Here is an 11,667-nt window from a genome sequence, read left to right as displayed (position 1 = left end):
ACATTTTCTTGGGTTGTCTATTTTCCAGGATACAACGTCTAATCGTAATTCCCACCAAACGCTCATGGTCAAGGCGAACTGAGAGGTACCCAACTATTATCACAGGTATACCGTCAAGCAAGAGATACACAATAGAGGAGGAGGGGAAACGTAAGTTGAGAGGTTCAGCTTTTGTGTGTATCTTTGTTCAAGATCATGACCTCTCTTTATATAGGAGCATCATCCCTCATATGCATTGAACGCTCATTCAATGCCCAAGGATTAATGATAATCGTCGGTCATCAATGATCAACCATTACTATTTAAGAGGTTCAAAAATTTGATATATCTAAAAATTTAGTATACCAAAAATTCACTATACCGAAAGTTTAGCACACCGAAAGTTTGGAATATTTAAAATTTGGTATATAAAATTTTAGATATACAAAAAAAAGTTAATATACCAAAAATTCTATATATCGAATTTTAGATAATATTAAATTTTAGATATACTAATTTTCGGTATACTAAATTTTGGAATCACGAAGGAATATTTAGGGATGGAAAAAAATATCAACACTTCAATATGTTAAAAATTTGATAAGAATGATTTATCAAGATGAACCCATGACATTGAAGAAAATTGAAGGGACAAGCTTACATCATTCCTTAATTTAATTTGTAACTTACATCATTCCTTGATTTAATTTGTAATAAGGAGGGAGATGTAAATTTTTAAGGTCTCTAACCGTAGAGAGGACTTAGTCCTCTCACGATTAAAAGAGGAGGATTGAAAGAGTAAGTCAACGACCTCCAAATCGAGTAATATAATCATGTATAGAAGGGAAAAAAAATAAATATCAATTTTTCCTAAATAAGTTAAAATCATCCAATTTAAATAACAATAGTAGAACAAGCTTAGAATTTTATTTTATAGAGAAATAATATGAATTCACCACTCCTCAACTATAAGACAGATAAGCAGGTTTCCTACGCACTGCCATTAGTGGGGCAGTTGTATGACATCCATTGCTTACGCCCTCAAGAATTCCAACCCCAACATGATTCATTTAATAAGATTTCTTCCCACCTTTTCTTACTCTTCTAATGCCAATCTATACATAATATTGTTAAGCCATGCACAAAGCTTATTATGATTTATGAAGGCTTAAGCTGGCATATAGCCATGGCCTCTCCGTTCTTTGACGAGCTCAGGAAGCAGGCCTCCTCCTTCCTCAAGGAAAAGATCCGGTCAGCTCGGTTGGCTCTCACAGATGTCACCCCAGCTCAATTGTGAGATCTTTTCCAACCATTTATCGTTTGAATTTGATCTGGAAACTACACAAATGAAATCTGTTTGTGTTCTTAGAGTTGTTTTTTTTGTAAATCTGTTCCTAAACTTGCATTAACTAACTCGTTCTTATGATTAGGCTCACTGAAGAGGCAACAAACGGGGGCCCTTGGGCTTCCGATGCGATGACCATGAACCGGATTTCAAGGGCGGCATTTGAGGTCGATGACTACTGGAGAATCGTGGATGTGTTGCACAGAAGGTTCCTTAGATTTTTTTTTTCCCATTTAAAACTCATAATTATATATATATTTCTCGATTTCCTTTTAAGAAAAATATTTGGCTATTTTTTGTTTTTGTTTTTGTTGTGATTTCAAGATTGACCAAGTTTGAGAGAAGGAAATGGAGAGAGGCTTACAAGGCTGTGATCGTTCTAGAGCATCTGTTGACCCATGGTCCTGAGAGTGCTTCAGAAGAGTTCCAGCAGGATAGAGACACCATGGAGGAGATGAGCAAATTTCAATATGTAGATGAGAAAGGGTAAGAACAATCCATAATTCACTTGTTAAGCTCAAATTCTGATCATTTTTAGCTCATTTCAGGTTCAACTGGGGCCTCTCTGTAAAGAACAAAACAGAGAGGGTCCTCAAGCTCCTGGAGAAAGGTCCTCTCCTCAAACAAGAACGCGCCCGTGCTCGCCAAATATCGCGCGGAATCCAGGGTTTCGGCAGCTTCAATCTGAGCTCCTTCTCTATCCAAGCCAACCAAGAAACCTCCTCCACATTTGACAGAATTAATTCCACCTACGAAGGCAATGCACAGAGGAAGGAGGAGATGAATCCAGAGTCGGATATCGAAAATAAACGCCTTATAACTGATGTAGAACTCAAGAACGGAGATGAAACAGAGGAGGGTAACGAGGCGTTGATGTTTGAGAAAGAAGTTCATCCTTTTAGTCGCTTGGAACAGGAAAGTGTGAGTTTGCTTCTGATGACTCAGTAGCCAACGATGATATATGCATCATCATAATTTAGAAGAAGCGAACCCTATACCAAACCTTGGATGCAGCTCTCTTCGATTTTAGCACGACCGAGGTCATTGTAAAATGTAGAACTAGAAAGATTAAATCTCTGGTTTAGCAAAACTGTAGTATGTATGTTGTTTGTGTGTGGTGGTTGATACATGCACCTCTAATTTTGAATATTTGTATAATGTAAGTTTTGGATAAATTACATTTTGCATGGTACTTGTGTCCTCGCATATTTTCACATTATTTTATTTTTAATCAATATTTTCACATTAAGTACACTAAAGAATCTTTTAACTGTATTATTAACAAGCATTTGGAGATGCCAAAGTTCCTCGTCGTAGATGGATCAATGAGCCTCCGTAAAACTAAATTCTACTTATTTCCCTCTTCTTTTTGTGTAAACCTCTCTTCACTTCTTCTACCCTTTTCCTACTATTTACATGCACGATCGCCAAATTTGCCCTTCCAAGGAGATGATAATGATGGAGATATCATCGTGGTACCGACGTCTATCGCCTTGCTCGATCTCAAACAATTCATGAAAGTTCATGCCTAGCAAAGAAACAATGATATACAATTAAACAAGATGTTGTGTGTTGATGCATGAATTGCATCTTCAGAACTTACCAGCTTTCTTAGCTGCACGAAAGAGGGCTTCTTCAACAAGGTGTTGGGCAGGATCGCCTCCGGGAGTTGTGGCAATGAACGTTTCGACTTGAGCCACAGCGTCTTCATTGGTGAAGTATTGGTAAAGCCCGTCGGAGGAGAGTATCAAAAATCTATCTTTTGGGCTGAGCTTGTGGTGGTGGAGGAAGGGGTTGCAGGTTATGTAGGGTGAGTTACCGACATATTCGATTCTGAACATTTCTAAAAGAGCATTGTTCCATTTTGGCTGCAAGTTGAGATGTCAACGATTCATTCATTAATGAAGAACTACGAAAGATCTGTCTTTTTTATTTCAACTGGCAGTATTCGAATACCAATATGCAAAGATTCGATCAAAAGTCGAAAGCAACTTACTTGCTTCAGAAAACCTGCTCCGAAGGCTCTCGTTACCTTCAACGTTCGCTTCACCCGACCGTTAGAGATCGCAGAAGCATCATCAGGGTGCTCTTTCCTAATTCTTTGAACCTCCTGAGCAACAAATTAAATTGATTAAAGATTCGATCACATAAGCAAAGTAGGAAATTCACTGAAACATTAAATTTGTTAGATAAGTGCCTCTTCGATCGAGGTGCTATGATCGGAAGTAAGCTGCAAGGCAGTCGAATTCTTGTGGAGTTCATTAATCCTCCCGTGCTCGTGCCATGTCTTGTGCGCCAAGACAGCGCGGCTGTCTCCGACGTTCATGAGGTAGACATTGTCGTCCTTCATGAGCATGACAAGGACGCATGAGCCCATGAGCGCCAGTTCGGGGTTGTCGGCCACCATCTTGTCGGCGATGCCCAAGAAGGAATCCTCTGTTTTCTCCAGTGCCCGGCGGAGCGCCTCCAGCACTTGAGAGTGGTTCGCTGAGTACAGTTGTTCTTTCGGCCTCCGTTCGAGATCGGAGCAGTCCACATCGAACTCGCGCTTACATCGGCGGCGGCTCTGGTCGGCGGCGTTCTGTACTGTGGATGTGGAATTTGATGAACCGGCGGGGAGAGGAAGCGGGATTTGGTCGATAAGAGGCTCCTCGCTGGGAAAGGTTTCGCCTTTTTCGTCCCAGAGCAATCCCTTGAGCTCGCGGTGGATGGTGGCGTAGAGGTTGGAGAGCAGGAAATCGGTGGCGTCGGGGCCGTTGAAGCCGTCGTAGATGCCCACGAAGACCCATCCGTGCTCCTCCGATACGACCACGTGTACGCGATCCTCCCCTGCCTTCCCCTGCGCCCATTGGATGTTGCCGTCGACAGAATCAGGCGTGTCGGACCACTGCGCTGCCGTGTCGAGGGTTGTACTCTTCGATCCGCCGCCCAGCAAAGTGGAATCTTTGCGCCCCTTGACGGCCGCGACGAGGAATCCCTGGCCATGTGCCGGGCTGGAGATGGTTTTGGAGATCACCTTGGTGAGCTCGCGCAAGAGGGAGCGCGCCGCGGCAGCGTGGCGGGAGGGCCTCGAGAGGCTATGGGAGACGCTACGCCGGAGGTCACTGGAGACGGGGAAAGGCTTCTCTATGGGACCGGAGAAGACGGCGAAGCGGGGATCGAGGGGGCCGGACAAGAATCCCCTCTCGATTGGACCAGACATAAACCCGCGGTCAGCAACGGAAAGAGGGCCTGAGAGCGGTCCAGATAAACGCGGAACGGGCTGCAGCGCGACGGAGGAGAAGGAGGTGGAGCTCTCGAAGGCGGACGCCGCGGTGGGCGCAGCGCTGAGGAGGGCAGTCGAGAGTGGGGTCGAGGCGTTGGCGCTCACCGCTGCGCCAGAGATGGACCGGAACATGGTGGTCTCCTCGGAGCTGTAAACCTTGGAGGAGGCGACCGCGGCGGCCGCCCCCGCCACAGAGCAGGGGCCAGAGCCGCCTGGGACGGCGTCGGGACGCACGTAACAGAAGGAGTGGCCGAGCCCCTCGTCGCACGGATCCCAAGTGACGGTGGCACCCTTGTGGCGGCGGCCGGCGGGTGGGCCGCCGCCGCCGGAGCAGCAGATTGCTAGCCTAGCGAGCCTGTTTCCCATCAAACCAGGCTACGAGCCAAGAGTCAGATTGAGCGAGATGACAGGAGGGAAGAAGAATTGTTGAGTTCTTGAGAAAAGAATGGTGAATTGTGAAGAGTAGGTCGTTGACTTAAAAGCGAATTTGGCCTTTGAAATCTCGGAACAGATCTCGTGCGGCGTTGACCGACCTCAATAGATCCCAGAAACCAGAGTCTCCTCTTTTTCTCTTATTAAAAATTAAATTCGCGATCTCCGTGAGCGAGCCAGGTCGGGTCGTCTAATTCAGAGCCTCTGCATCGAGATTCGAGCCGTCCGGTGCCAAAGGAAAACTCGGCACGTGTCGACTTCGACCGGCGCCGTGGAGGTTCGTCCAATCGGCAATTATTTAATAACGTGAAAAATCCAATTTGAAAACTCTTGATTTGAACGATTTATTGTTGGTCCAAATCACTTAACAAAATGGATTTATTAATTAATCTGGAATCATCAAAGGCTTGCACGTAAAGATCTTTCATTAAATTCTCCAAACGTCATGGCTAATAACTAACCTAAGAAATTTGACAAACTAGACGTGTTTTAATGAAGCACACAAAATGCAGAATTGAGACGAAGGATAACGTCAAATGGCAAGGCATCAGCTCCCTTGACTAACATAATCAATTGCATGAAATTTCAACCCCCTCATTTAAGTTATGGAAAGTAAATACTACAAGTATATCACTATTTTAGGAAGAATTTTGTTTAAGTCGAATAAAATGAGCAATGGAAGTGAGAATTCTTGCTACCATATATTGACCTTGATGACATTAGTATTCTTTTTTTAATGTCACTGATAGGATCATCACTAACGGCCCTATATGATCTATCCTTCAATTCAATTGATCTTGCCTTTGAACAGTTAGCAAAATGGCTACAGTGACATCATTAATTATCTTTGTCATCCATGTAAATCAAGTATGGCATCAATCTAATATTATACAGTAGTATAAATCTTTAGTTAGATCGTGGCACCTTGGATCATTAGTTGATTATCATTAGGGCCAGATGTTTATATCTAACTTCAATTGTTAATTTAAGGATTTTGCATGCTCTAATCACATGTCATTTTTGAACCGCTTTAATTTATTATAACTAATCCTGTCCGAGCGCTGAGTCGATGGACACTGGAGACATGGTACTCTCCGCTATCTTCGATTGGTGATGTGAATCTCCGACGAACCTGCAAAGACGTCGAGCCGGGAGGGGTTTTCCGGCGACGACCCTCCAACGCTCAAGTCAGGTAGTGAAGAAGAAGAAGAGCAAGACAATGCTACTGTGGCTACAGTGATGAGAATCACATACCTCCGTAGAAGTCTGGGGGTCCTTATATAGGACCCCGGGGAGGTGCGGGCACGCTTCTCGATACGTGCATGCTTCTCCAAACATACCTCAGTAGGGTTGTGTCAGAAAAGGATGCCTAACGTCATTCCGCAATCGTCCGAGCATATCCCGGATGTGACGGTGGAAACTTCCACCGTACGATACTCTGTCCGCTCCGGCCGCCGACCATACTGTTTGTCGGTGACAGGTGTCTCGAGGATTAAGTTACCAGCTGTCCTTTTTGTCTCCTTGTGCTCTTACCTGTTCCCAGGCCGAGCGGACCAGTCGCTCAGCGCTCATGACCTCCAAGAATGTGCATACCTCGCCCTGGGCGGGGAAGCCCTGCTCATGTGCTCGGATGGAATTGCGTCTTATTGTCCTTTGACTCGGCCGAGCGGCCTGTCCGCCCGACCCATAGACTCTTTTACCTTGAGCATCGGAAACCCGACCTCAGGTCAGACTGTCTTTCGTCCCGTCCGGGAGACCCTTGGCCGGATGCTCGGTCGGCCCGTCACTGATCCGCTCGACACGACCTTGGGGTTGACCCTCTTGACCATTAACCTCCACGTGTCGTTGACCTCCCGTCAATGAAGATCCCTTGTCCTTATCATCGGATCACTAACAAATTATTTAAGTGTGTAAATCTTAGTGAAGTTTCATTTGATATTTGTTAACGTCATAGTTATTTTGTTTTTTTTTTAAAACTATTTTCAATGCTTTTAAATTTTCAAATTCATTTTCATCGGGGTGGGTGGAGATATGAGATGAACGTTTCCATAAATAAAAAATACTTACCGTTTTGATGAGTGTTTTTTTGTTTATCTAGATAACTGATGAATTTTTTTTATTGGAATGTTTTGATCATTTTTAAATTTAATAAAAGTTAAATATTTAAATCATATATATATATATATATAAAAGAAAAGAGATTGAAAAATTATAAGGTATAGTGTATGAACTCATAAGACAAGAAACCACCATCCTCCCCATTCCACTCTTTGACTTTGCCATTAGTCACCCTCATAAAAGAGCCACACTTCTTCACGCCTTGTGTCCTTTTGCCTTCTGGTCAAATGAATGAATGTACTAGTTAATACGTGTAAAATATACACATCACGCAACAATTGACTAGTCAGGCACACAATTTCGAGGCTTGCTAGTTGCTCTACCTCAGTAACTAAACATACTCAGATGGAGACTTTAGTAGGTGCCGTTTTCACTTCGTAACCATAAAAAATGAAATTTGTATTATATCAAATTTAATTGCCACGATTCTTTTAGATTGTGATTTTTATCATCCTGGGCAGGTGACATCGTTCGATCTCATACATTTTAAAAGAGAACAATTATAAAAACTTATTCAATCTTAATTTTGGGTAAGGGTCTGAGATAATTCAAGATAATATTTGCAGGAATCAAACCATGCTAATAGCAAATCTTATTCGAATACCAACTAATAAGCTATGCAATTATGTGATAAAAGATAATTTATTTGTCTCAAGTACCTTTACCAATTTATCCTTAGGATAATATGAAAAAATATGTATTATGTGTCATTTTATATCTGACTTGTTACATATTATGACCGTGAATACTACATGATCCCATCTAAAAATTAAGTTAGATAGATCATCGGGTGAGGTAGATGGAATATTGATCAAATTATTATGGCCATAAGGAAAGTATGCTGAAGTGACTTCTATGTTGACCAAGTCGTCAGAAGTTCTCTGGTCAACGTTCCCTGTAGCCATCGACCGAGTTGCCCCGGTCCTTGGTACCCTGATGCTCGAGACAGATCCAATGAAAATGTAAGGAACAGACCAATAGTAGAATAATGAAATGAATGTAAAATGAGTACTGTAACATACCCTGACCCAGGGGGGCGCCCTCTGGTGGATCGGTGAGCTGGTCGAGACACTACTCGAGTTGTCGTGACCCGGAAGAGTAGATGACTCTGAGGAAGACGAAGAGCTGGATTGGACGACACCTAGTCGAACACAACCTGGATCCGGAAGAAGACATACAGGCCGGGACCTAGCAGCAACACTTAGACCAGGATATGACATTGGCACGCAGGCTGGGATGTAGCTTTGGCAGGTAGGCCGAGATTGGACATCGGCGTGTAGGCTGGGATAGGACATCGGCTGGTAAGCTGGGATATGAGATCGGCACGCAAATCGGTCCAGGCGCTCCGACATGCTCCGGACTCCCCGGACTGGTCTGGGCGTCCCTAAGGTTGAAAGTCAACATTTTGTTGACTTTCTCTCTAGATCTCCAGTTTCGGCTCCGCTCACCTCGGTCCGGATCTTCCGCTCCAGCTCCACTCGCTTAGGTGATTTGGGCCATTCGGAATAGGGCTCACCCGATTCCAACTTCCGGCCTTCTCGAGTAAATTTCTACTCTAGCTTCTTGTCCCTCGGAATCGCTGCTTGCTTCCTTCTCGTCCGCCAACGTACTCTTCCAAAGCTTTTTGTCCCTCGGGCAGTTGCGTCTTTTGCTCCTCGAGCAATCTTCCGCTCCGGCTTCTTGTCCCTCGAAAACACCGCACGCTCCCTTCTTGTCCGTCAGTGTACTCTTCCGCAGCACCTCGTCCCTCAAATGCACTGAGCCCGTCGACTCTCTCCCATGCCGTCCTTCTCGCTAGCTGCGTCTTTTGCTCGAGGTTTTGTGCTCCTAAGTTCCTGTATACTTAGGCACAAGGTTAAACACAACAAAACCTAACTTAACTTATTTGATCACATCAAAACTACCTTAGGGTATCGACATGAAGTGGCTGCTGGCGTCGATGGCATCCAGAAGCGAAGACGGGAAAGGCGTGCATGAACGATAGTGAGGGGGCGATTGCTCGCAGGAGAGGGAGTGGCGAAGTCGGAGGTGGAGTTGACAACGTTCGGGTGGAGAGGAGAGACGACGATGTCGACGGGGAGAAGGAGAGGGCTGTTGTCATCGATGACATCGGGAAGCGACATGGTTGTCGAGGAGGAAGGAGGTAATGCAGCAGCGGTGTTAGCTCGAAGAAGGAAGGAAGTGGCTACGAGAGGCGGTGTCAACGCTAATCTGGTGTCACTAGCGTAGGGAAGGAAGGAGTCAGCTCGGAGGCGATCATCGCCGACGAGCGTCGCTCGTTGGTGGCGGTGAGAGACCAGGAAGAAGCTCTCTCTCCCCTGTTTGTGGTGGCGGCAGAGAAGCCCCACGAAGCAGGCCTCCCTCCATGGAATAGTGCCTCCACTCCTCTTAAAGCCCTAAATAGTGATTTGACCAAAATGACCCTTCTTTTTCCTTAATTCCTCCGGGGTCCCTAAGACATATCTGCATCACAAGTCTCTCCTTCAAGTCTAGTTGAAGGAGGTGCAAGTCCGACTGACTAGACCAAACCTAACGTAAAGCGGAATCGCTCCTGAATACAGAGTCAAATCGTTGGGAGTGTCATATAACGTCAAACAAATAACGACGAATGGCAAGCGCTGGTTGAGCGACAAGAAAAACAAGTGCTAACCGAGCGATGAAAAATAATACCGAGCGGATGCCAAGCAAGCGATTGAGCGACCTTCTCCAGATCTTCATAGCCAGTTCTTGAAGGCTCTTGGGTTGCATCCCCAAGGTTCAAGACGATACTATAAGCAACAAGTAAGCTAGAGGAAGAGTATATTCATTTGTATTTGTCTTTCTTCTTCTTGTGGAAGTATTGTGTTGTAGTGTGAGTTTGTACGAGGCTTCTCCGCCTCCGGCTGCGACCGAGAAGGAGTTGTTCTTAGTAGAGATAGCGTGTCATGTGTGGATCCTTGGATTAGTCACCTCTTCTTGAGGTGGATACCAAGTAAACCCTAGGCGTTAGCATTGTGAGTGTTTGTCTTCGAGTATTCCGCTGCACAACAACAAGACGAAGCAAACTGACGTAAGCGCGATTGAACGCTATTCACCCCCCCTCTAGCGGGCACATCGGTCCCAACACTTACTTCTTGGAATCCAAACTTCAACTTATCAAATGCTTTTGCATATAATTTGAGCTACTCATTACTGATCTCAAAATTGCCTGTTAATTACTGTGCTACCAACTGAGAATAAGAGTAAATCAAAATCTGAGTGGCCCCTATGTGCCTTGCAGCATATAGTCCTGCTATTAATGCCTCATATTCCACCTCATTATTAGTAGCTCTGTAATTTAACGAAACAGATAGTTGCATTCAATCCTCCCTTGGTGATATAAGAAGAATTCCTATTCTACTGTCTTATCGAGTAGAAGACCCATCAACGTATATTTTCCAAGTTTCCTCTTCTTCTTGACCTTGTATTTCTATTATAAAATCGGCTAAGGCTTGGGCCTTGATTGCTGTTTGAGGTTGATACTGTATGTCATATTTACTAAGTTCAGTTGTCCATTTAATAAGTTGCACAGACACCTCCGGGTTAATGAGTACTTGACCCAAAGTACTATTAGTTAGTACTGTGATTGGATGTGATAAAAAGTAAGGACGTAATCACCGAGAGGCCAAAATCAATCTGTAGGCTAATTTCTCGAGTGCAGTGTAGCGATACTCGGCTCCCTTTAATAAATGACTTAAGAATACACAGGCTGCTGTTCTTTTTCCTATTGCCTCACGAAAACCAAGCCAATAACATGCTCATTAGCCGATAGATAAACCCACAAAAGTCTCCCCCACTATTGGTTTAGCTAATACAGGAAGAGTAGATAAATAATTTTTTTAACTCTTTAAACGCTTTATCACAATCTTTATCCCATTGAAATTTAACAGCTTGACGGAGTATCTTGAAGAAAGGAAGACTTCGGTCGGCCGATCGAGAAATAAAGTGCGATAAAAGCAGTGATCCAACCGGTAACCTCTCCGCCTCCTTCATGTTGTGTCGTGGAGCCATATCTTGTAGTGACCGTGCTTTGCTAGGATTATATTGGCTTCTATCCCCCGCTCGGTCACCATGTATCCTAGGAATTTTTCACTTTTAGCTCCGAATAAACACTTACAGGAGTTGAGCTTAAGTCCATACTACCTCAGAGTCCCGCAAGTTTCTTCTATATCCGCACATAAATCCGAGGCTCGCAAAGAGTTGCTAAGTATATCATCCACATAAACTTCCATATTTCTCCCGATCTACTTTTGAAAGACTTTATTCATGAGCCTTTGATAAGTAGCCCCTGCATTTTAGTTCGAAAGGTATAATATTATAACAATAAGTGCCTTCAGCAATTATAAAACTAACATTTTCTTGATATTCCTTAGCAAGTGGAACCTGATAGGCATCTAGCATGCATACAAACTCACATCCAGAGGTAGAATCCACCACTTGGTCAATGCGAGGTAAGAGATAATAATCCTTTGGGCAAGCTTTATTAAGATCTCGAAAGTCTATGCACACT

The 11,667-nt window shown here is 44.2% G+C and overlaps 2 protein-coding genes across 2 annotated transcripts; one reads left to right on the top strand and one right to left on the bottom strand.

Annotated features, from left to right (window-relative positions):
- The first annotated feature begins 1,070 nt into the window (after positions 1-1,070).
- LOC122005268 (epsin-3-like) lies at positions 1,071-2,516 on the top strand. The gene is made up of 4 exons (XM_042560246.1): positions 1,071-1,272; positions 1,410-1,532; positions 1,649-1,810; positions 1,873-2,516. The coding sequence occupies exons 1-4, from the start codon at positions 1,133-1,135 to the stop codon at positions 2,270-2,272; spliced, it is 825 nt and encodes a 274-aa protein (XP_042416180.1). The 5' UTR covers positions 1,071-1,132; the 3' UTR covers positions 2,273-2,516.
- A 4-nt stretch (positions 2,517-2,520) lies between these two features.
- On the bottom strand, positions 2,521-5,118 carry LOC122005267 (probable protein phosphatase 2C 4). Its single transcript, XM_042560245.1, has 4 exons — positions 3,522-5,118; positions 3,321-3,434; positions 2,928-3,192; positions 2,521-2,852 (listed from the first exon to the last, which is right to left on the bottom strand). The coding sequence occupies exons 1-4, from the start codon at positions 4,953-4,955 to the stop codon at positions 2,737-2,739; spliced, it is 1,929 nt and encodes a 642-aa protein (XP_042416179.1). The 5' UTR covers positions 4,956-5,118; the 3' UTR covers positions 2,521-2,736.
- Between the last annotated feature and the right edge of the window lie 6,549 nt (positions 5,119-11,667).

Source organism: Zingiber officinale, chromosome 7B (assembly GCF_018446385.1).
Source record: "Zingiber officinale cultivar Zhangliang chromosome 7B, Zo_v1.1, whole genome shotgun sequence".
In the NCBI taxonomy this organism is placed as follows: Eukaryota; Viridiplantae; Streptophyta; class Magnoliopsida; order Zingiberales; family Zingiberaceae; genus Zingiber; species Zingiber officinale.
The sequence above is the reverse complement of the archived record's forward strand: the minus strand, read 5'-3'. Positions and strand labels throughout refer to the sequence as shown.

Coding starts and splice junctions, on each gene's coding strand:
- LOC122005268 (XM_042560246.1), top strand. CDS start 1,133: ATGATTTATGAAGGCTTAAGCTGGCATATAGCCATGGCCTCTCCGTTC. Junction 1,533..1,648: donor GTGGATGTGTTGCACAGAAG/GTTCCTTAGATT, acceptor TGTGATTTCAAG/ATTGACCAAGTTTGAGAGAA. Junction 1,811..1,872: donor CAATATGTAGATGAGAAAGG/GTAAGAACAATC, acceptor AGCTCATTTCAG/GTTCAACTGGGGCCTCTCTG.
- LOC122005267 (XM_042560245.1), bottom strand. CDS start 4,955: ATGGGAAACAGGCTCGCTAGGCTAGCAATCTGCTGCTCCGGCGGCGGC. Junction 3,435..3,521: donor ATAGCACCTCGATCGAAGAG/GCACTTATCTAA, acceptor TTTGTTGCTCAG/GAGGTTCAAAGAATTAGGAA. Junction 3,193..3,320: donor GAGCAGGTTTTCTGAAGCAA/GTAAGTTGCTTT, acceptor CTCAACTTGCAG/CCAAAATGGAACAATGCTCT.